The following is a 25,758-nucleotide window of genomic DNA, read 5'->3' as shown; positions in this document are numbered from 1 at the left end:
AGAAAAGAAGGCTGAGGGGAAGACCTTATCACTTTCTACAACTACCTGAAAGGAGGTTGTGGCAAGGTGGGACTTCATCTCTTCTCCCAAGTAACAAGTGATTGGAGGAGAGGAAATGGCCTCAAGTTGCAATAGGGGAGGTTTAGATTGGATATAAGGAAAAATTTCTTCACCAAAAGGGTGGTCAAGCATTGGAACAGGCTTCCCAGGGAAGTGGTTGAGCCACCATCCCTGGAGGTATTTAAAAGGCATGTAGACATGGTACTTAGGGATATGGTTTAGTGGTGGACTTGGCAGTGCTTGGTTTATGGTTGGATTTGATGATCTTAAAGGTCTTTTCTAACCTAAATGTTTCTATCATTCTGTGATTTAGTGCACACACATCAAGATGTCCTACTTTCAGAGCTGTGCTGGCACAGTTTCTAATCAAGTCAGTCTTGAACACCCATGAGGCTCTGCCATTACTGAAACTGGACCTCCTAGCACCTTAGCTTGTAGAAATATTAGTAGTGGCAGTACTGTCCACTTTAATTGATAGATAATTTTTATTGTGTAAAGGGTAAACCAGTTATTTAACCAGGATTATAAAAACAAAAGAAATTTAAATAGATCCTCCCATAATGATTATCTTTAGCAAAACTCCACTAGATCTTCAAATATTATGTGCTTTGAGCACAAAAATAATTTCAACAGCAGGAAATGATCAACTGCACTGTGTGGATGGTATCCTTTACACAGATTACTTCTGAAGACGGAGTTTGTATCATCCCACCAACAAAAAAACAAGCAAGTAGAACCCTACCCACAGTATAAACCCTCTTCTTTTTATTTTATACTGTTTTCTTCCTGTGACCCTCAACTAACCAAACTCTGTACTTCAGATTTACCTCTTAATTCAGGGATATATTTTTACATCACACATGGGCACTCAATGCATAATACATCTTCACCTAACATAGAATACAAATTATATTTCCAAAACAATCCACCTTCCCCCCCTGGCACTTTCCTTATCATTCATTTCAATTAAGCAAGTTTTGCAGAAAGCTGAACAAGGCTTTAAAAAATGTTATAGTTCAAGAAGTTAAATTGTAAAAGAGCTATTAAAGACATGACACTGCATTTTTAAAAAAAATGTGTCTTCCTAGGGTCTCTAGGAATAAACCTGTTAATTAAAACAATTCTACTTGACAGAGTTAGCAAAGCACACACACCCTCCAACCCAACTTTGTTACTGGGATGAAACTATAAGAAAAAATTAAGTTGAAAGGAATCTCTGGAGATCACCTTGTCCTCTCCCTTGCTCAAAGCAGATCCATTAGATGAGGATGCTCAGGGCCTTGTTAAGTGTGAAATTTCTATCTTTAGAGATATTCAAAACCCACTTTATGCTCATATTTAAATACTCAACCACACTCATGGAAAAAAAAGTTTCCTTGCATCTAATCAGAATTTCCCACATCATAGCTTGGGCCCATTGCCTCTTGTCTTTTAACTGTGCATTTCCCCTAGTCAGCTCATCAGTCACCTGCATCAAGAAACTGCCATGAATACACTCCAGAAATCTGGGTTGCTTATGCCCAAACATATTACCCTTCCACCTAGAGTTGCATGAAGAAGCATTGAAATATGGAGACTACTCAAGGCAAGGACTGCATCCCTTTCTAGGAACAAGGAATAGGCCAAAATTGTGTAAGTATACATCATATCTTTATTTTTATTATTAAACAAGTCTCTCCAAAATTGGGCACAGAGATTAAAAATAAAAATTAATTGAACTATTTCATAAAGCATTAGTAGTAACTCATAAAAAAGTACAAGTTTTGTTAAAAAATTATCAAGCTTGCAAATTATTTCATTACACATATTTATACATTTAAAATGTTAAATGACACAATAAAGTGTGATTTTAAAGAAAATGCTTGACAAAATATTATTCTAAGAAAACCCATAAGCTTTGATAATCATTAACAAACCAAACATATAGAAAAATGAGGTAACAGTACCAAAGGAAAGGAAAAAAAAACAACCCCCAAAAAACCCACATAGCTCATTTATAGGAGTCTAAATATAACTTGGTCAAAAATGTGTTTTTCAAAAGTAAAACAGCAAAAGTTGGTAAATGCCATTCCAAATATTTTTCAGCTGTTAACATGTCTCATTATCACATTCAAGATCCTTTACAGAAGCCATACACACTAAAAAGGTTTACTTTGCACAGTAAATTTTCTGGAGAGAAAATGATAAAATGAGACCTTGGAGATATATGTAAGCCTTTAAGCCTCTCTCTCTCTCAGGTCAAAGTTATGTTGAGGGCTCTTGCTAAAAAAAAACCCAAACCCAAACCCCCCCAACTCTACACCCCCCCCCCCCCCCCCCCTAACAGGTGTGCCAATATGGTAAACTGTTAACATGCCCCCCCCCTCCTTGGGTAAGTATGGTAGGAAGGCAATGAACGTTTATTTGTCTTGCTGGTTTCTGGTACCATCAGGCACCACAATGGGCTGTGACATTAAATACAAATGTGCACAGCACATGGCAGTTAAGAGCTGAGCATAAATCCCCTTCCCCTTCTCTTTTGACAGCCACAATACAAAAGACTTGGTTGTACCTGGTCTGATCTGATTTGGAACACATGCACATGTGCTGTTTATACACACTAACCACAGGAAGCAAGTCTGCACATATCTCCAAGAGTCCCATGGAAACAGAAGTAACATTCCAGAAGAGATCGACCACAGTAGTGCAACAATTAAATTCAGTATTTCACCAAATTAGATACTCCATCTCCTAAATCTTCATCTGTCTCAGTGTTTAACTGGCAAAAAAGGGACATTACACACCAAGATTTCTCCAGTTACAGAAAGACTACTTTCCCCTTGGTATTCATGCAGTGTGCCTTGTACATTGCGCATTTATATCTAGCTTAGAACAAGTGCCTTCTTTCCATGCTTCAAAGTGAATACTGAGTGTAGTAGTGTTTGCTATGGTTAAGTCTGCACAGCTAGGGTTGGGTTTTTTTCAGATATATTAGAGACCCTAAGTATTATAAGACATATACAGCACATACTTTTTAAAATAACTACATGATTTAATTTGCTAAAAAATAAAATTTACTATAGGTGATTTTTTTGATGTTATTTATTGTGAGGAGTCCATTCTTTAGTGCCTGGGGTAGAGGGCAAGTTGTAATATTTTGAAGTTGATATAACAGTATATTTTTATTTAGCGTTCTTAATTATTGACAGGTATGGACAGACTAAAGTTTTGAGTACTATTTATGGAACTAAAAGACAAGAGCATTTGAAACAAGCAAAAATAATAGCTATAATTAATTGGTTTGTAGAACCTTCAAAGAAGGGCAAGCAGCATATAAAACATAACATTGTCTGAAAATATAACTGATACTCAAGCATAGCAGCATACAAAAGTATCAGAAATGACAAAGAACAAACAAAGCTCATACTGGCACCAAGTTATAGCAATATTGGTAGTTGTGTTGCTTGTACTATTGTAACCAAGGTATTGACAGTAAATTTAGGAGAAAACATTTTGATGCCAAAAATCACATCCCTTGATTAACTATGGTATGTTTAGATACAGTTATTTCACTAAAACATCTTTAAGTTCTTAACAGTCTGAAGTGTTAAGTCAATATTTTCAACTGCACAAATAAAAAATATTATTTGAAAAGCAGTCAAATGAAAGTTACTTCCCATTTCACAGCATTATTTGTTCTGGATGGTGTACCAATTTACTCTTCTACAGTGGAACATTCTGGAGACTTGACAGAAAAAGAAATAGGGGTAATTCATTCATGCCAAGCCTATCAGAAAATACAGAAGGCTAAGAAGCAGCATCCTAGGACAACTGTATTCTAGCAGTGAATGACCACCAACAACCCTTTCTGAAGCACAAAAATTGAAAGTTCTACTTCTCTGAAAAAATGTTAAAAACTTTATTTTGTTCATTAAGTCACAGGAATAAAATCATATCCTGTTACAGGTTATTTTAATTGTATACAAACCCTCTTGTAAACAAAGAACATAAGTGACTAAAGCCAATGTTTATATACTAAAGAATAATACATACTTAGCAAGTATAATGGTCAAAGTGAAGAAACTTTTCACAAGACCCTCAACACCTTTTCAGCTTCCTTTTGGAGAAGGAGCACAAAATGCAATATCTTCAAAACTCAAGTCTAATCTGAAATCAGCTGAACGTAAATAAAACACAGCTAGAAGAACTGAGAACAGAAAAGTTTCAACATTTAATGTCACCAATTGGAAGTGTTAATATTGTTAACTGAATTATGCAATATTGCAACTTCATATTGATAAAATAAGCAGTAAACCTGTCATACTGAAATTTGGATTTCCTATTGTGTGTAAAAATCCAAAGTTACTCACATACTGAGTAATGAACACACTCTTTAGAGGTACATTTAAAAGCCTCCAATAAAGGGGAAGCATAACATCTGTTTGAATAGCGAGTAAAAAAGTCTTTTTATACCATTAAGTATATTGAGGAGAAAATATTAAATGTCTCTAATTGCAGCACCCTCTGCATTCAGTGTGCGACTCCAAACACAAGGAAAGAAACCAGTGTACAGTACTAGTACTGTTTAAATAGCATAAGATTATACACTGCAGCATAATTAATACTACACACATACATTCTTAGTACATGCTGGTATATATGTTCTCAAACACATATACACACCCAGTCACAAGTGCACTTCACACATCCTCTCACACACACACACCCTTCATGCCCACTCACAGTATCTGAAGGTAGATTTCTATGTTGTTTGGAGCTACCACTTTTTATAAAAGCACATACTAAAAGATCATGTCCACTGTAATCTCGCAGCAAAACTCAGAATGATCACACAAACCCCAGGAAAAGTTAGTGCACACACAAAATTAAGCTAAAAAATGTCTTTGGAGTTCCAATCACACAGTTAGTATAGCAATCCCACAACTGTGAAGTCTAATTATAAGCTTTATAATCAATTAAGTCGCACAGTGCAAAGAAATGTCCATTGACTCTTGTGTAAAGGGAATGCTGGAAGCCACATGGGTAAGTTTAATGGATAGTTCATATACACACGTGACCAAGAACACCCAAACCAGATTTGTGCTCTTAGATTAGTCATACTGAATCACGATGCACTTCTGAAGCATCAGCTCTGCAAATTGGGCAGGTACGATTTGCCTGTAAAAACAGAAATAAAAGAAAGTTTAATGCACTGACAAATACACTCATTATGGTAACAGTGTCTGCAACCCAGAATGAAATTGCCACTCGCAGTGATCAAGAGTACCCAAAAGGGACAAAAAAAAAGAGATAAACCCAGTGAGCACCCATTTTCTGTTACTTTAGAGAATGTGAAAATGAACTAAAAGTTTTGTAAACTCAAAAGAAAAATACAGTGGACAGAGAAAGCCACCATCGCTAGAGAAGCAAGACAGAGGTGGAAAAAAGTGCTCTATATTAGGGCATCCTAGTCTTACTAGCTCTTTGTCATGAATCACAGCTCTTTAGGTCTCACTACCCCCCATTATCCTAGAAGAAAAGTCTATCATGCAGGCTTGGCCAAAGCTTGAAAGCTGAACAGAGGGGAAAAAGAGAAGGGGTTTTAGTAATAGACACAACACACAATCTGACTAAACAGCTCCAAAGCTGAACATGCATAAAAGTTTTAAGTTTAGCCCTTCAGTGAAAAACTTGTTGAGGATACACCTATTCATAAAATAATTCATGTTGGAATGATCCTCAGGAGGTGTCTACTCCAGCCTCCTGCTCAAAGCAGGGTCAGCTGTAAGATTAGACCAGGTTACTCTCAGGGCTCTTTGCCATTAGGTCCTGAAAATATCCAGGATGGAGGCTGCACAGCATCTCTGGACCCCTGTTCGACTACTTGTTCTTGTATATTTCATGAAATTAATTCCCCTTCGCATCTTAACATAACTGGTGTAAAGACTAATTAGGTGCACATAATGCATCATAGGCTGCAATGTATATCCTCTTTTAACTTGCTATTCCTTCAGGCAAGCTAACTTTCTGTAACATAAGAGCTGCACAATTAACTGAAATTATCATAAAAAATATTAAATTAAAATTTTCTATCTGAAATGAACCACTTTTAGAAGAAAAGAATTTACAGCCTGAGCCTTCAGGGTGAATACAAGTCATGTTTTCAAGTTTTTCTTCGGAATTATGACTAAATCCTGCTTTAAAAAAAAAAAAGATTTCTCATGTATTCCTTTGACTCAAGGAGTTAGGATATCAATAAGCAATCAGATATTGTGAAACATGATAAAAATGAGTGCTGAAAAGACTGACAAGCAAAAAGGATAATCTCTCTTGTTAATCTTGTCCCATTCACTGTTTAACATCTCTTTCAAGAGTCTTCAGCCTTCTTTAACATGGGTTTTTTTTCTCACTGTAGTCTAATATATAGGTGTTGATGCAGAAGGCTCGGACACAACTTATACGACCAATGTGATCAAGTTAGTGCCACTTTATTAAGGGTTACACAGCAATTTATACTCTACAGGTGCTATTAATAGACCCACACCAATTCATACCCCCAGCTAAAAATACACACGCTATGCATGCTTTGTTATGTAAAAGGTGAGAGGTTAAAACTACTCGTTCACACGCTTCCATCTCCCCTATGGTTGGTCCCGGTGTGGTGCCCACACGCTGCTCTCCCCTTGTGCAGGCATCCTGCTTTTTCTCATCTTTCTGTCCAACTCTCTTATCTCTCTGCCAGTACACAGTTTCTTTGTCTCCCTTGGCCTTGCATATGTCCTTCACAACAGCTGCAGCTTGTTACATCTTCGGCCTGCTCGGCCTGCTATTACAACACAGTTACTTGGTCTGGATTGCTCATAATATGCCCATTGTCTTCCAGTCACTCCACATATAGGCACATAATTCAGTATGAAATAGGTTTTACCCTGGCTATCTCATATTGCCTGAAATAGTCTATGTAGGATTTTATAACTATAGGACAGGCAAAAATCCAAATTTCATATGTAGACAAGTCAGTTTGCTTTGATGCCTTCTATTGTTGCATCACCAGCTTGCAATGGTATAGTAATTTTTACTGAAATTTACCAATGATAACGTGTTCCCTTGCACAGTTTATCTACATGGGATGTGAATTTGAAGTGCAAAAGTTATTTTACTCCACCCCCTACACAGTCTAAAACTTTGTGTTGACATAGTGTAACTGTACTCCCTTTAGGCTCAGATTACACAAGTCTTTCAATTAAAGAGAAACCTGCCAAATTTACATTGCTATGCTGATGTGTTTTTTCTGAAGTCAGTCATCCTTTAGCCAATACCAGTGTTAAAAGTCAGCAATTTCTAAGCTTAGTTAGAAGCATCAATGCAAAATTGCCTCACAAATACTACAGTTCATTTCAGATTACTAAAAAAAAGAATGCCCCAAAACTTTTTTCCCCATTTTACTGATCTCTAAGGGCTATATTCACTACCCTTTGATTGCCAATTGAAAGTGCTTAATGTAACATAAGAACTGCCATATTGAGTCCTAACAAAGCTTCATTTAACCAAATACTCTGATTTGAACATTGACTGACAGCAGATAAGAAAGAGCATACATGATATTTCCCTGATACATTTCCCTACCTTCCAGCAGTTTGTAGGTCAAGTGCTTTTTCAGCCAGACGCAATATCTTTGCATCAACAACCCTGGGAAGAATTATTTTTTAAAAAAATTATCAACCTTCACAGGATATCAGCATCCATCATGTCATGGGGTGCATGATACCCAGTGGTCCTAGTTCTCATTTCAGAAGAGGGAGTAAGCTATTTTTCCTTGTTTACCTTCTCTCCATGCCACACATAGAATCATATATATCTTCTAAACTGTATTTCTATCCTCACCTTCTGTACCACTGCAATTCTGTCAACTTATTGTGCTGTCCTGCTTCTAGGTCTTCCCCCCAACTTGTTTTGAAGGAATATCTCATAGAATGCATAAAGCCATAATTTCATGCTAAACCTTTTGTTTTTAAAATATCTCTCAATCATGCCTTATAAAAATAGATAATTTTTTATTTGCCCCAAGAATTCAAATTCATAGTGATAGGAAGGATTCTTATAGGAGCGCTTTCTACTAGTGAAGATCATTCTCCTCATATTCCTTTTAAAATGGCCCTACTCCAATTATTATTACAAATAAATATGTTTTGTTAATCACTAAAAAAGAATATTTCTATAGTGTAAGGAGACAACAAAAAGAAGATAAATTCAGCTTGTGCCCTTTTTTGTTACTTCAGAGCCTAAATATTAAAATGGAGAAACAAGATGAAATACAGTAGAAAACTAAAGAAAAAATGAAACTACAAACTAGGACATCATGAAACGCATCCAACACAGGTTTCATTTACCTTAAGCCATTTATCAACACACTTGGCATGAAACTCGTGGTTACAGGGTAAGACTCTAAGTAGCTGTCTTGGCTCAAAATCACACATACACACTACACACCTGAAAAAAAAAAAGACAGCAAATATCTATAAACTTTCCCATTTAATAGCAATAATTTCTATTCTATAAGCAACTTATTAGGTGTGTCTGCAAAAGTTTTTTTTAAAAAAGCACAGCAGTATCTACAGTGATCAAACTATTGTGGGTATAGATCTCTAGTGGACAAGTGTAAAATTAGAATTGCTTTTGTTTTCTTCACCATCATTTCAAAACTCAAAGCAGACAAGGGCTCAAACTCATACCCATGGGAGTTCACTGGCCCAAGCAGTAGATTGTATTACCATAATTCAAAATACTGGAGTTCATGCCTGCTCATTGTCCTGGTTTCAGCTGGGATGGAGTTAACTTTCTTCTTAGTAGCTAGTACAGTGCTGTGTTTTGGCTATGATGGGAGAACAATGTTGATAACCCCACTGATGTTTTTAGTTGTTGCTGGGTAATGTTTATACTAAATCAAGGACTTTGGTTTCTTGGGCCTTGCCGGCCAGAGGGCTGGAGGGGCACAAGAGAGTGGGAGGGGACACAGCCAGGACAAGTGACCTGAACCAGCCAAAGAGGTATTCCATACCATGGGACATCATGCTTGGTATATAAACTTGGATGGTGGGGGCAGGGGGGATCATTGTTCGGGGACTGGCTGGGCATTGGTCAGTGAGTGGTGAGCAGTTGTACTGTGCATCACTTGTTTTCCTTTCTCCCTTTTCCTTTGTTTTTTATCCTTTCCCCCACCTTTCCATTATAACTGTTATTATTATTATTGTTATTGTTGCTGTTCTTACTTTTTTATTCTGTTTAAATTATTAAATTGTTCTTATCTCAACCCTTTAGTTTTACATTCCTTTCCGATTCTCCTCCCCACCCCTCTGGGTGGGGGGGGAGTGAGCAAGCGGCTGCATGGTGCTTGGTTGCCAGCTGGGGTTAAACCACAACACCCTTATAAACAGGTAGTACAAACCCTATAGCATATTTCTTTCAGTTTAAACTTTAATTTTACATATATTAAAATAAAAACCAGAAATTTTTTTGAGTATTTCTCAAAGCCATAATTCATTGGAGACCACACACATCTATATACTTTTGTACATATTTTATAAACACATTTCTTCCCCAGGGACATCATCAACTGAAGTTCCCCTCTACTTTTATTTTTCTTATTCCTTACTATGTTAAAAATAACATTGAAGATTGCTTTAAGTGGAAGATCAGAGAAAAAAAACTCTTCTGTCAAATTTTAAACGTTTGACAGCACTGTAAATCACTTTTACTGCCTCCCATCTATATCTCATATAGATCTTTCATATATATCTCATATGCAGATCTTTCAAACAGAATTACTCTTAAAAATAAGAAAATATAACTGTAAAACTCCAAAGCTCTTCCAGGACAACTTGAAATTTTAGTAATTGGAAAATATTTCAATATAGGCTGAATTCCAAGTTGATGATGGCCATTTAATATCTAGTATGCCAAACAAAAATTTGGAAAACTTTTAAAAAATACTGAATAACTAAATTTGAACATCTACCTGAAGTGAGACTATGCAGAATTTTAAAGCCAAGATAAATGATAACTGATCTGAAAAATGGTTTAAGAAAATTTATCTTTTTTATTTGAGTGCTTTTAGGGCACTTGTGTTACATTTTGCCTAGTTGAGGCTGGAGTCTGAAGGAATGGAAACACAGTTATGTAAAGTATTTAAATTTGAGATAGATGTGCTTACAATGTCTGTTCTGACTGATGGTTGCTTAGATTGAACCTGTAAGATGGAAGCTGTTCAATGTCTGCCTTTGTCAGTCCTCGAGGTTTGGCTTCTCCTAGACGTTCTGCCAAATTCAGCAGTGCCTATGAAACAAGGAATTTGGACTTTTTAACATTCATTGCTCAAACAAGCTCCAGCTCTACCAGAAGTGATTTCTTCTGCCATATCACTATCCCACCAGGTAGCACAACCCATCTCTCCATCAAGACATGTTTTGTCTTGCTTCTCTCTCTCTCCAACTGCAAGTACTACAGAAAGATGTCTTTCAAAGTTTGATCATTGATGAATCCTTCTGAACTGCATAAGATAGTATCTTTGGGATTTCCAAATATCTATGACCTGTTAATCACTCCTGCAGCTGTATTCATAGCTTGATACATGTTTTGCTTTGGAAATGAGGCCACTTCCCCCATCCCCCACACAGTAGTGTGAGTAACCGGAAGAAAATGTTGACAAACTTTCTTTCTAGGAATATGCAATGAGTGTAACTCTATGTGGCCAAGAGTTTAAAGGGACAGCTTTTGACTACCATTCCACTTCTTTGGCTAACTGAATTGACACATGGAGATTTTATGCTGAACCTTTGGAAACAAAGGCATGACATTAAACTGAATTGAGACCCTTTTAAATTAAATTTTGTACTCGTTCATACAGGTAGAACACTGTACCTAAGTCCTCCTCATGTAAATAATTTCTGCTCCCTCATGAGAGGCTCCAGAAAAGCATTAGTATCAACTTGATAGAGAACTGAAGCACAGAAATTAAGAGATTTGATGAAAGATGCAAAGAGTACAGGTACTCAAATAGCCCAAAACCTCTAGCCCAACATGTCAGTTACAATATGATGCTTCTTTTAACTAGCACAAGAAACATTATAGGAAAGGTTGTCATTACACTGTAAATGCTATGCAACTGCATAAATACACAGCTCTGAGCAGAATCAAGGAGAAATAGATCATGAGGAGGGGTAGGCAGCAGCTGAGGTTTTCTGAACAGACTCTGATGGGAATACAACAACCTAAGAAGCAGCAAGGACAAGAGTTGGGATCAACCCTCAATTATCTAAGACACCACTGACATTTTATTTCAAAATATGTGACTTGCTGTACTGCCCTTATTGTCAAGACAAAATATATATTAGGAGATTCTTGTCAACATCACATTTACCTGAATCCATCCTATAATGTTAACACTAATCTGTAAAGTTAGTGAGGCACATAAAAAGCACTAAGTTATAGCGTATTCAAAAGAATAGGATATTTATGCTCAGTATTTCAGAATCAAGCAAAAGGCCAAAAGAAGAGTCACATCTACAATAGAAAGTTGAGGAATTTAACCATCACGAATCTGAAAGGACAGATTCTAGGGAAAAGAAATAGATAAAAAATAAGAGTGTGTCTAACATTCTGTGTTAGAAACTAGTATGAAAAGAATGTTTCTGGATTCTGTCTTCATAAACATTACATTTATTTAATCTTGGTTTTGTCTTTGAAAAGCAAAAGACCATTTAAGTTCATGTAGTGAGTTAACCTCTGCTCCTCATGAATTTGCACTTCGCACACCAACCTCATAGTTTTCTACCTCTCCATCTTCTACATCCAACTCGAAACTGAAAGCTGGTCCAACTGCAGGTGGCACTGGAAGCACTGATCTGCCAGAAGAACAAACAGTAAGACTCAACATCTTCCTGAAGTATGCAAACATATGGCAGATATAGGGTTATGCTGTTGATCCTTCTTAAATCAACAAATTCTAAGAATCAGTAAAAAGGTTAAATTTGAAATTAAGAATTAAAATTCAAAGTAAAGGAGTCAAAGGAAAGCTAATTGCACTACTTTTTGATGCTTGTTGTATTGCATTTTTAAATTGCATGTATACTGCTATGACAACTCATACTTAGAGTAAGGCTCAGTGTTATTACAGAAATTAATCTCTTGATAGTCTGCATCACAGAGTTAATATTAATATTGAACAGAGTTTCTGGTTTTAAATTTATTTAAACAGATAGAATATCAACAAAGATAAATAACCCAAGTTCACTTAGCTCCCCAATACAAAAGCACTCAAGCACTTGACTAGACTAGACTAGATTAGACTAGACTAGACTATTTCAGTTGGAAGGGACCTACAATGATCATGTAGTCCAACTGCCTGACCACTTCAGGGCTGACCAAAAGTTAAAGCATATTAATAAGGGCATTGTCCAAATGCCTCTTAAACACTGACAGGCACAGGGCATTGACCAGCTCTCTAGGAAGCCTGTTCCAGTGTTTGACTACCCTCTTGGTAAAGAAATGCTTCCTAATGTCCAGCCTGAACCTTCCCTGGTGCAGCTTTGAGCCATTCCCACGTATCCTGTCACAGGATACCAGGGAGATCAGCACCTCCCTTTCCACTTCCCCTCCTCAGGAGGCTGTAGGGAGCAATGAGGTTGCCCTTCAGTCTCCTTTTTGATAATATGCATAACGGATAATTACAATATAGTACTGGGCCAACATCTACATTGACAGCAGACTATACATTCCCATATAACATGGATTAGGCCAGAGAAGAACCTCTTCAGATATAAAGGCAAGAGGATGCCCTTTTTTTTTTTTATTATAAGTTAAAAAAGCATCTCCATCCCAAAATAGTAATATGGGTCAATGTTTAATACACAACCATAGAAATAAAAAATCCACAGCACTATAAATGTCATCTGATTAAATTAATAAGGAATGATTGTGGCACACTGTCCCTGAGTAGACAGGCAAACGGCTATAACATCAGAGCAGACTGTCAGAATGCACAATGCAAAGTTTAACAACTTCACTGAGTCATATATCCTGGTGCTATTTTGATGCAAGTCAAACTGCAGGGTCAGAAACTATAGATGTTGTGGCAAAACAACAAATGACAAAGATTATCTCCTTGTCAATGACGCCTTTAAATTAAATCCTCATTTTCTAAGCATTTTTTATTAATTTCAAAAACAGAACCTACAAAGAACAATAAATTACGTCACACATCTAAATTACAGCAGAGGGGATCTATTTTAAATGGTTACTGATAACCTACTGATAAAAAATAAATATTGCTTTGTTGGGGAGAAGGGTTCGCCAGAGTCAAGAAATCGCTCAATATGAGTTATGCATCTTGCTCAACTTTATTAGTTTCTAACACTACTTATATAGACTCGATACACATGCATATTCATAAAGCAAAAATATAATTGGTTATTAGCCTCTAAGCGCACGCTATTCTCACACCCCTAATTATCATGACTAAAATAAGCATTCTATCCATGTAGCTAATTGTGTTGCTGTGCTTCAGCCTTGCAGTTTGCTACTCCCTATATTCCCATACCACTCCCTATCTTTCTTGGCCTGCACCTGCTTTCCCAGCAGCTGTAGCTTGTTACAGCCACGGCCTGTTGGCACAACATAATTACTTGATCTCAGGATTCAAGAATAGCTCAAGGCTACCTTTCTAGTTAACTTCAGCACAGCAACTTCAGCACAATTCTAATTCCAGGCCTATTCTAATACCAGGCCTGGATTGTGCAGATCTTTAGAGATTTTATGGCCACGCTTCTGCAGCCATTCTTCTACATTGCTTCTCCCATCCCTTCTCTTCCAGAAATGGTTAATCAGGTGCAGAAGTTCAAAAGTTGTAACAGATTATGAGTTCAGAAGAAAAACACTCCTCCCAAATAAAAAAACACACCCACACCAGAAGGCTTCCCTCATTATGCTTCAGTAATTAATTAAGAGTAAATTGATTTGCCTGGGTTTTTTTTTGTAAGGACTGTTAGATCTTTATCCTACATAAGTAGACTTTAGGATGTAACTAGCCATGGGTATAACTCATAACTATTATCCAAGAACCAAGTGTAACCATTCTACAATGAACATCTTTAAGGAGATTTCAACAGAAAGAAGAGGCATAGAAAATCCCAAAACTGTATTATCATCAATCTGTTCACTTCTTTTTCCTTGCTCAGGTATGTATGCTGTTCATATAGACTGGAAACTTAAAATATAACTACAAGTTTTCTTATTCCTTGAGATTGTCTGAACTGTCTTTACCCTGTGGTAGAGCCCAAATGTAAAAAAACATTGAGGAGATCAACTAGCTTACAGAGTTATTTAGTAGTCTACAAGTACAATGTGCTTTGGACTTACAGCACATATGGTAATAGGCTGGGATGGTACGAGTGTGGTGGTATTGGTTGCTGTGATCGGTATCTACTGCGTGACCCTGTGAGTCTTCGAGGCATGAAAGGTGGGTAAGGCTGTAAAAAGGAAGAAAAACTTCAATATTTTCTTGTCTTATTTAATAATGAAATTAAATGGAAACTGAATGTTGAAATATTTTAAATAAGGCATTATAAAAAAAAATACAGCCCTATCCAAGCCAAAAATTTAAATCGTTTTGACCAACACATCTCATAATATACAATTGTAATATACAATTATACTATCCTGCAGGAAAAAGGTAACAGTGCTAACCAGAAACCCTTGTAAGCTAGCTAATAAACATTTAGTACGGCTTAGCCTATATACGGGCTAGTTTGGACAGGCAGGACTTGAATTGCTGAACATGCTGCAAACCAAAAGCTGAGGGCTTTCAACCTGGTGCAATGTGCTGGCTTGCGCAGCTAGTTGGGTAGGAATGAGAGTTTTAAACAACATACATACAGGAGTTCTTTCACTAGTATAAGCCAAACATCCATTAAGGGGCACTGCCAGGATGTTCTACAGCAAAGCCACTTTAAATGAAGAGCAAGGTTTAAAACTAATAAATAAAGAAATCTGTCCTGGTTTTGGCTGGGATAGAGTCAATTATCTTCCTAGTAGCTGGTACAGTGTTGTGTTTTGGATTTAGTATGAGAATAATGTTGATAACACACTGATGCTTGTAGTTGTTGCTAGGTAATGTTTATACTAAGTCAGGGACTTTCAGCTTCTCAGGCCCTGCCAGCGAGTAGGCTGGAGGAGCACAAGAAATTGGGAGGGAACACAGCCAGGACAGGTAACGCGAACCAATGAAAGGGATATTCCATATTATATGATGTTGTGCCGAGTATATAAACTAGGGGGGAGTTGGCTGGGGTGGGTACTCAGGGACTGGTTGGGCATCGGTCAGCAAGTGGTGAGAGACTGTATTGTGCATCACTTGATTGTTTTTGGGTTTTTTCCCTTGAGTTTTATTTATCTTTCTATTTTTGTAATTTCACTTTTTATTACATTAGTAGTAGTAGTAGTAGGAGTATAAGATTTTACTTTATTTCAATTATTAAACTGTTCTTAACCCATGGGTTTTACCTTTTTTTCGATTCTCCTCCCCATCCCACTGGGGTGGGCAAGTGAGCAAGCAGCTACGTTGGACTTAGTTGCTGGCTGGGATTAAGCCATGACAGTCTTTTTTGGCACCGAACGTGGGGCACAAAGGGTTGAGATAATGACAGGTCTGACCAGAGCATGTTAAAACAATTTTTGTAAGCATTCATTGTATTGATTTAATAGCTGCTGGTCACAATGTTGATTTATTTTCTCACATAGTTGTTGCGCTTGCTCTCAGAGTTGTGTTATGTAACACCTTATTTGCAGTATGTGTTCGCTGTCTTGGTATTTATCACCCTTGGGGTCTAGGCTAAGGTTCTCATTTTGTTGTCCTTTGTAATACTGGCTAGTGATATGATAAAGTTGCTGTTCATGAAATTAATCTAGTATGTGTACTCAGCATTGCTGTCACCTCTGTACTTCAGGAGTCATCTAATGGGAACTATTAATAATTACATCTTTTTCCTATTCTCCTCAGAAAGCCAAACTATGAAGGAGACATCTTCCCACATCTTCCCCTTCCCCACCAGGTTAATTACAGTGTTGTTTGAGAACTCTGAAAACTTTAAATATCCTTGGGATGCTGAAACCAGTGTGATCCTATTGCAAGGAACCAGCATGTTGCTGAATGTGCTCCAAATCTTGTTTAAGGTTAAACAAGTATTTAAGAATACCACCCACAGATCTGCCCCAAGGGTAGATAGTTATGAGTGGCAGGGTGTGTGGGATAGTATGGGCAAGTGCCTAGGACAGTGGGCACCTCCAGTGTTTTGGAACTTCACCCCTGAACAGGTGCAGAATCTGGAAAAACTAGTAAAATATTTGGAAAAAGTATGCGGTCACCCTGGTAATTCCAGAGAAGCACAAATCACTGCAATGTGCTGGGGCTTGGCCCATGCCTACCAAGCCCTGTTCAAAACTATTCAGTATCCTCAAGGGGAAAAGAAGGTTTCTGGATCTGAGGGCAGAGACAGACACTGCGTCTACTGCAAACCCCAATGAGAGACACTGTGGATGAACCAGTGAACCAACCCATGCTGGTATCAGTCGCCCCTATACACAAGAAGAAATGGACATGAAAGACATTTAGTGAAGGAGGACGAAGCAGGACCATCACAGGAACAGGAGGAAGAGGCAGAGCAAGAGGTAACCACTCGATCCCTATCTCTGAGTGAGCTGCAGGATATGCAAAAAGATTTCAGCCATCATCCAGGTGAGCACATTATCACTGGCTGCTCCGATGTTGGGATAATGGTGCTAATAGTTTGGAATTAGAGGGTAAGGAAGCCAAGCAGCTGGGATCACCTTCTAGAGAAGGGGGCATTGACAAGGCAAAGAGGGAAGAGGGATGTAGGGGTCTGCAGCGGGTCTGCAGATGAGTTAGTTGACCTTGAAGACTTAGTCATGTACCTTTAAGACAGCCACAAAAATGTCAAGCATGTAAACAGGATGTGAAAACCCAGAACTTAGAACTGCATCATATGGGCACATATAGCAACAGCAAATAGCAAGCAAGCAAGAAGAAGACAGAAAGCCTATCAGCATCTGACACCTGTACTATCTAAGATATATAAGCAATATGTAAAAACAATAAAGAGCCATTTTGTCTGAACCCAGCCACGCAGATATAGTGTTTTTGAGTCCGTCTTGACTTGCATCACCACAGAGGGACACAAGTCTTCAGCCTCTGGAGGTGACTCCTGTCAACCATGAAGGAAAGGTATCCCTTCAAGGAAGATGTTATGTCACCCAGGCACATGGACCACAATAGAGAAGGGTATCTAGTACCTGAGAGAATTAGCCATGCTAGAGATTATTTATTATGACCTGAACAGTGCATTTACCCACAGATCCAGACAAAGTCCAATGCACATGACCCATGTGGCAGAAATTTGTATAGAGTCCACCATTGTCATATGCCAACTCATTGGCGGTAATGAGCTGGAGACATGAAGCAGCACCGACAGTGGATGAAGTGGCTCACTGACTCTGGGAATACAAGACAAACTATCCCTCATCTCAGCTGTGAAGAAACTGGTCCAGTGACTCAAACAGGATAGATCTTACTCCCCACCTGTACAGACCCACATCTCAGCTATTAACAGTAGTTGCCCTTCCGCTCAAGAGGGAGGATATAGAAGGTACACACAATGGGGTACCCTGTGTTTTTACCTGCAGGACAATGGAGAGGACATGAGGAAGTGGGATGGAAAATCTACCTTGACCCTAGAGGCACAGGTATGTGAATTGCAAGGAAAATCAACCATAAATGGGGGTTCATCCAGGAAAGTTGCTGCTCCACTGTCTGATGGGCAGTTCCCCAGACAGAGCAGAAGAGCTGATCTTACTCCTGAACCTATGGAAGGGAACTCTATACCGTTTTTACAAGAAGTAAGTGGAGAATCCTATGACCAGGATTAGTGGGACCCTACCTCCAGCCAGGTGGAGGACAGGGACAACCGGGTTTACTGGACTGTGTAGATCTGATGGCCTGACACACCAGACCCACAGGAGTATGAGACTCTAGTAGACTCTAGTGCATAGTGTACCCTAAAGCCATTAAGCCAGGGGTCCTCAAGCTTTTTAAACAGGGGGCCGGTGCGCGGATGAAGTAGCAGGAAGTCATCTGCGGCTGCTTGGTTTCCCCCCCCAACCCCCGGCGGGGGGGAGGAAGGGCGGGGGGGTCTGTAAATACCGGGGGCTGGATTGAGGACCCCGGGGGGCCGTATCTGGCCCGCGGGCCGTAGTTTGAGGACCCCTGCATTAAGCTATACAGGAGCAGAACCCATTTGTATTCTGGAGTGACAGGGGGATCCCAACAGCTAACTGTATTGGAGGCTGAAATAAGCCTGACTGGGAATGAGTGGCAAAAGCACCCCACTGTGATTCATCTGGAGGCTCCATGCATCTTTGGCATAGACTATCTCAGAAGAGGGTATTTTAATGACCCAAAAGTGTACAGGTGGGCTTTTCAGTATAGCTGCCTTGGAGACAGAGGAAATGAAGCACCTCTTGCCTGGTCTCTTGGAGGACTCTTCTGTTGTCTGTTGTGGGGTTGCTGAAGGTCAAGGAAGAACAAGTGCCAATCACTACCACAACAGTGCACCCATGGCAATATTGTACCAATTGAGACTCCCTGATTCCCATCTATAAGCTGATTTGTCGACTGGAGAGCCAAGGAGTGATCAGCAGGACCCGCTCACCCTTTAATAGCCCCATATGGCCAGTGTGAAAGTCAAATGGAGAATGGAGACTAACAGTGGACTATCAGGGCCTGAATGAAGTTAAGCCACTGTAAGGGACAAAAATAAGTTGAACTTGGGTAGATAAGCGTTTGTATATAACTAGTGCTTATGTATACAATAAATGATCTCACTTCTTCACTGACATGGGGTCTGTGTCTTCATACACCACAAATGGCACCCAAACAGGGACACTGAAGAGGAGACTCACAAAGCCTGAACCGGTGGCATCGCCTGACTGAACCAGGAGCCGTGGAAATTTTGACTTTGTACACCCATCACCTACAAAGGAGGTGAGCAGTCGGGAACCATGGGAGGGGAGTTATCCCAAGATCAGCAGCGCAGCCTGGATGTATTGCGATGGCTGCTTGCAGCTCAGCAACGAGCTGTGACAGGTCCGCAGCTAGTGACTCTGTTAGAATGGATCCGTGACAAAGTGCTGGACTTTCCGCCTGATGACACGTTTCAAATTACTTTCTGGCAAGCAGTCGGCAGGTGATTGTATGATGCTGTTGTGGAGGGGGATCCCACTGCGGGAAAGCATTTGTCAACCTGGTGGAAGATTCTGACTACCCTTCACCAAGTGTCAACTAATTCTAATAGTGCCAAACTGAGGGAGGCTGTAAACTCCACTGACAACATGGCTTTTCTCAACACACTGTCAACGATGGCAATGTCCGCACCTCCTCTGTCCTCAAAACTCCTGTCACTGGTTGCAGCGGCCCTCGTGACACAGGACCAAGTGCAGGAACAGGGACTTGAGAGATAAAAGCTACAACTCCGGTGGCATAGCCCAGATGAACCAGGGAAAAAGGGAAAACAGATACATGAGCACTCTCATCGCCACTGCAGGACATCAGGTGAGTGGCTGGGAACCATGGGACAATCATTAACACGGGAACAGAAAAATCATATGGATGTTTTGCAGAATATTTTAAAGACTTATGGGGACAATGTGTCTCAGCTATCCATTGTAACCCTCTTGGTGTGGGCTCGGGACAATTGTTCTTGGTTCCCTAAAGAGGGCATGCTGAATATCACCATAAGAAAAGCTTAATCGGGGGATTGCTTTTACTTATGAGCAGTTGGCTGGAGAAAATAATTATGCCTCTTCCGTGATGCAGGCAGGGTATCCTAGGGATGCCTGTTTGCAAATTAAGGAAATAACTATTAAGGCGGTCCAGAAAATACCTGAATCTGGGTGCGCCTCTAGTGAGTCGTTTGCCACAGTCTTGCAGGGTCCTAGAGAGCCATATACTACCTTTATTGATCGTCTTCAAAATATTTTGCAATTACAAGTCGAGCATGAGGAAGCTTGAGGGCTGCTTTTGAAACAACTAGTGTATGATAATGCCAATGAAGACTGCAAGCGGGCATTGCAACCCTTTTGCAATCACAACCCTATGTTGTCAGATATGGTAAGAGTATGTCAAAATATAGGGACCATGTGGCAGCCCTTGCATCTGCACTGGCTGCTCAAATAATCACTTTAAAAAGAAATGTCCAAAAGGAGGGTCCAGTGGAACTAAGCTGGCTAGAGACTGCCCCTTGGTGCGGGAAGGGGAAACACTGGGCCAATGACTGTCACTCCAAATATCATACCAATGGGCAATTGATTGATGTGCCATCGGGAAACGGGAAATGGGGGGCAAAGCCACACACCCCGAACAACAAAAGAAATGCAAGTGCAGAAGTTTGGCCAGTGATCTCTGACTTGCACACGCAGCAGTGCTGGACTGGACTTGGCCATCTCCCAGTCAATCTTGATACCACTGTACATTTGCTCCCAACTGGAGTCTGGGGTCCCTTAGGGAATTATTGTAATGTGCTTTTGTTGGGATGCTCTTCAGTCACTCGCTCAGGGTTGTTTATACTTCCTGGAGTGATTGACACTGATTACATTGGTGAAATAAAAATTATGGCTTGGACCCCATCGCCTCTGTGTCATATTCAAAAGGGAGAAAAAATAGCTCAGCTTGTATTATTTCAAAATGTGGGTCCAAAAGGGAGAGGCGAAAGGCAAGTTGGGTTTGGCAGCACCAACCTTCCACAGATTATGTGGGCACACCAAATTACTCACAACCAACCTGTTATATTGAGGGAAGACCCTTTTCGGGCCTAGTGGACACTGGCGCTGATGTTTCGGTAGTTTTGCAATCAGACTGGCTGAAAGAGTGACATTTAAAAGACCCCGCATCAGCAATAGTATGTGTTGGGGGAATACAGCTGCCTAAACAAAGTGCCCGACCAATTTTAGTACTCGGCCCCAAAGGACAATGAGGATATATCACTCCATATGTTATGCAAGTCCCCTGCACCCTGTGGGGACGTGATTTGTTGAGCCAATGGGGGGTTACCTTGAAGACAAATTTGTCCTAAGGGCCACTGAGTTGCAGCCAACGATTAAACTCACCTGGAAAACAGATACACCGGTGTGGGTGGAACAGTGGCCCTTGCGCACAGAAAGGCTGCACAAATTGCATGAACTGGTGCAGGAGCAACTCAAAGCAGGCTGTATTGTACCCTCCACTAGCCCGGGCAGCTGAACACCAGGATCCATTGAGAATTTTGGAGTGGATCTTTTTGCCCCACTCTTTTTCCAAAACACTGACAACTCTTATTGACATGTTGGTGCTCCTCATTCAAAAGGGTCAACATAGTCTGCAGGAACTTATGGCCTGTGACCCAGCCACCATTTTTATACCCTTGGCCAAACAGGACTTTGAATTTTGGGTTAAGCAAAGCCTCTCACTGCAGTCTGCTCTGGCTGACTTTAGTGGAACCATTGCCTTTTCTATTCCTTGACATAAATTGCTTCACTCTTTAACTGATTTACCCTTACAATTGAAACTGCATATTTCTCATGTACCTATCCCAAATATCAATAGCTCGGGGCCTTCAGGAAAGGCTGTTGTATCATGGAAAAATGAGCAAGGGTATTGGAATTCAGATGTGACCTTTGTTACTGGCTCTGCACAAATAGTGGAGTTAGCTGCAGCTGTTCGTGCCTTCACATTGTTCAGACAACAACCTTTAAACCTAGTTGCAGATTCTTTATATGTTGTAGGGATAGTGCATAGAATTGAATTTACATTTTTAAAAACGGTTTCTAACCAACAGTTATTTGTTTTGTTGAAACATCTTTTGTTCCTATTGGAGCATTGCTGTCATGACTATTTTGTTTTACATGTGTAGTCACACACCTCATTGCCTGGTCCCATTGTTGAAGGCAATAAGGTGACGGAATTTTTTACTGTGGCTGTTGTTACCCCTGGTGTTTATCAACAGGCTAAGCTTTCACATGACTTTTTTCACCAAAATACTAAGGTGCTGCAACATTCGTATCACCTGACATGAGAACAGGCCCAAGAGATTGTGAGGGCCTGTCCTGACTGTCAAAACTTCAGCCCTTTACCCCAGTGTTAACCCTTGTGGCCGCCAAGCCCAAGAAATTTGGCAAACTGATATCACATATATTTCCTTGTTTGGGAATCTTAAATATGTTCATGTTTTGGTTGACACCATTTCACACTATGTTTTTGCCACTGCTCACACCAGGGAGAAAAGCCGTGATGTTTACCGTCATTGGCTTGCTTGCTTTGCTACTATGGGAGTTCCTGCTCAAATTAAAACCAACAAAGGCCCAGCATATATAGCACAATGCACATGCCTGTTTTTGCAACATGGGGGCATTACCCATGTGATGGGCATTCCCCACTCACCCACTAGAAAGGCTATCGTTGAACGAACTCATCAGTCTCTTAAAGACCTGCTGCAAAAACAAAAAAGGGGGAATAACCCAGGTACGTCACCACAGAAGCAACTGTGGAAAGATCTATAAGTGATCAAATTTTTAAAACGCTCTCCCAATCATAGCACTGTGCATAAACATTTCTCTTGTCCTGCTTGACGGGAACTGCCCTGGTGTAGTGGAATGAAGCTGGGTTAATTAGCATTGATAATATACAACTGTGGGTTGGCTTCAGGGGCAGTGGATTGGCTGATGTAGATAAGGTGCAGGTGTGGTTGTTTTTTCTAAGTGGTTGAGAGCCAATGAAGAGAAAGCAGCTGAGGAAGAAGCAGGGAGAAGAGAGGACACATGCTCTGGATGAGGCAAGATGAGGAGAAGGCAACAGAGGGACTGGTATGAAGAGTGTGTTGGTATGAGATGGTAAAAGACCTTGTTGCAGCTTGGTAATTTGGAGAATGCTGTGACAATTGGTGCCCCATGTGAGGCCCTTCAGATTATGAGACTGAGTGTAACAAGTGGTGACAGTGGTGATGGCTGTGCTGGGGGATGTTTAAAACCATAATGGCAGTGACCCAATGTAGTGAAGACAGGTGGGGTTAGACTTTGATCCAGATCATGTTGAGATAGGTGGGAAGAGCTTGGGGATCTGGATCAGACACTGGTGAAGGTGAGCCACTGGGATCAAAGAGAAGGAAGCCTGACTGCTGTGGAATTTAGAGACTGAGGGTAATGGGCGATAGTGGTGGAGTACATGGTCAGATGTGGCAGCAGCCCACAGTGGTGGCAGATCCAGAGTGGGTCTGGCTAGACAGCGGTGATGGCTGTGCTGGGGGAAGGTGTGGGAGCAGCATGGTGCCGTGGGCGGCTCCTGCCGTGGCTGCTGCTGCTCGGCCTGGTGGTATTCTTGCCGGCATTTCTGTATTCATTGAAGGTGTCTCCAGTTGAAGAAGAAATGGGCAACCACAAGGATGTTGAAGTTTTTCAGGACACAGAATGATGTGTTAGTGCTGTATTCTAGATCTGCTGCTGCTGAAAGCTCACTCAGATTACTGTCCAGTATGATCCAAGAGGTGAAAGGACAAGGCACTATAAGTTCATCAGAATCCCTCTCTGAAGAAATCAAAATCCCAGATGCTAAGAAAGCAGATAAGAAAGGCGATCAACCTGTAGAAGCTGAAAAGCCCAAGATAAAAGTGAGGAAGGAATATGAGTATGAGTTCTGGCACAAGTTGTCTGAATTGTATGAAAAGTTTATTTGTAAAAAGTTTGTGATGGTTGGTAAAAACATGAGGTATGAAATGTTAAAAAGGAGAAAAAAAAAAAGGGGGGATTTGTAGAGGAGTTACAGGACTGTATGAAAAATTTATTTGTAAAAAGGTTGTAATGATTGTTAAAAACATAAAGAGGAGAAAAAAAAGGGGAATTGTAGAAGAATGAAGCTGGGTTAATTAGCATTGATGATATACAACTGTGGGTTGGCTGATGTAGATAAGGTGCAGGTGTGGCTGGTTCTGTTAAGTGGTTGAGAGCCAATGAAGAGAGAGTAGCCGAGGAAGAAGAGAGAGAGGGAGAAGAGAGAGAACACATGCCCTGGATGAGGCAAGGTGAGGAGAAGGCAGCAGAGGGACTGGCATGAAGAGTGTGTTGGTATGAGATGGTAAAAGACCTTGTTGCAGCTTGATAATTTGGAGACTTTTGAAGAAAAGAATCCTTTTGAAGGTTGGTATTGGACCCTAGGATTAGGTCCTTGGATGGAAAAATTTTGATGTGCGGGTTTCTTACATTGCTAGGGGTTTTGACCATTTTTATGTCTACCATGTTTGATGAACCTGATGTGAGCCATGATACAAAGGGCTGTCTGTCAAGCTATGACGGTTCAAATTCACACAGCCTTAACCTTATCCAATTTAACAAACAAAAAAGGGGGAATTGTAAGGGATGAAAATAAGTTGACCTGGTAGAGAAACAAGGCTGAATTGGCAGAACTGTTAGTGTACAGATAAGCAGCCGAACTTGGCAGTGAATCCACAAGCATGTGAGCAGCTTGTAACGAGCAACTGCTTTGCTACATGTAGACAAATTCCCAGGTGCTCTGCGGCACATAGCCATATTCCAGGGCAGAACTTGGGTAGATAAGCGTTTGTGTATAACTATGTATGCAATAAATGATCTCACTTCTTCACTGACTTGGCAGTGGTGTGTGGTGTATGAAGGCACGGACCCTGAGTGTTGTCATACCAGACGTGCCAGAACTTCAATACGAACTAGAATCGAAGGCAGCCAAGTGGTACGCCACCACTGATAGTAAAAATGCATTTTTCTTGATTCCTTTGGCTGTAGGGTGCAGGCCACAGTTTGCCTTCACTTGGAGGGGTGTCCAATACACCTGGAGTTGACTGCCCCAGGGATGGAAACACAGCCCTACCATCTGCTATGGACTGATCTAGGCTACACTGGAAAAGGGTGAAATTCTGGAACGCCTGCAATATATTGATGACATCATCATGTGGGGGGCAATAGAGCAGAAGTAGTTTTCAAGAAAGGGAAGAAAATAGTCCAAATTCTTCTGAAAGCCAATTTTGCCATAAACCAAAGTAACGTCAAGAGACCTGCACAGGAGAATGATGGTTTTGGGAATAAAATGGCAAAATGGACATCATTAGGTTCTAATGGATATGATGAACAAATAACAATGATGTCTTCACCAACCAATAAGAAACACAAGCTTTCTTAGGTCTTGTGGATTTTTTGAGAATGCACATTCCAAATTACGATCTGATTGTAAGCCCTCTCTATGAAGTGACCTGGAAGAAGAATGATTTCAAGTGGAGCCCTGAGCATGGACAAGCCTTTGAACAAATTAAATAGGAGATAGTTCAAGCAGTAGCACTTGGGACAGTCCAGACATGGCAAGATGTAAAGAATGTGCTCTGAATGATAATGGCAATATATTGCTGCCCAGGTGGAGAACCTGGTGGTTAAGGTAAGTCACGTAGATGCTCATGTACTAGAGTCTGGCCACTGAAGATCATCAGAACAAACATGTGGATCAGGCTACTAAGATTGAAGTAGTTCAGATGGATCTGGATTGGCAACATAATGGTGAATTATTCATAGCGCAGTGTGCCCATGACACCTCAGGCCATTAAGAAA

At 40.3% G+C, this 25,758-nt stretch overlaps 1 protein-coding gene across 4 annotated transcripts in view; it reads right to left on the bottom strand.

Moving 5' to 3' along the window:
* Positions 1–2,394: 2,394 nt before the first annotated feature.
* The window catches only part of LOC129783108 (E3 ubiquitin-protein ligase RNF38-like), a 176,530-nt gene continuing 153,166 nt past the window's right edge, over positions 2,395–25,758 (bottom strand). For all 4 annotated transcript variants that reach the window (XM_055792816.1, XM_055792814.1, XM_055792815.1 and 1 more), the window contains 5 exons: positions 14,452–14,561; positions 11,855–11,939; positions 10,250–10,371; positions 8,430–8,529; positions 2,395–5,217 (listed from right to left, as the gene is read on the bottom strand). In XM_055792816.1, coding sequence (XP_055648791.1) covers positions 5,155–5,217; positions 8,430–8,529; positions 10,250–10,371; positions 11,855–11,939; positions 14,452–14,561 — 480 coding nt within the window. In that variant the 3' untranslated portion in view covers positions 2,395–5,154. The remainder of the gene's footprint in view (positions 5,218–8,429; positions 8,530–10,249; positions 10,372–11,854; positions 11,940–14,451; positions 14,562–25,758) is intronic.

Source organism: Falco peregrinus, chromosome W, assembly GCF_023634155.1.
Source record: "Falco peregrinus isolate bFalPer1 chromosome W, bFalPer1.pri, whole genome shotgun sequence".
Classification (NCBI taxonomy): domain Eukaryota; kingdom Metazoa; phylum Chordata; class Aves; order Falconiformes; family Falconidae; genus Falco; species Falco peregrinus.
The sequence above is the reverse complement of the archived record's forward strand: the minus strand, read 5'-3'. Positions and strand labels throughout refer to the sequence as shown.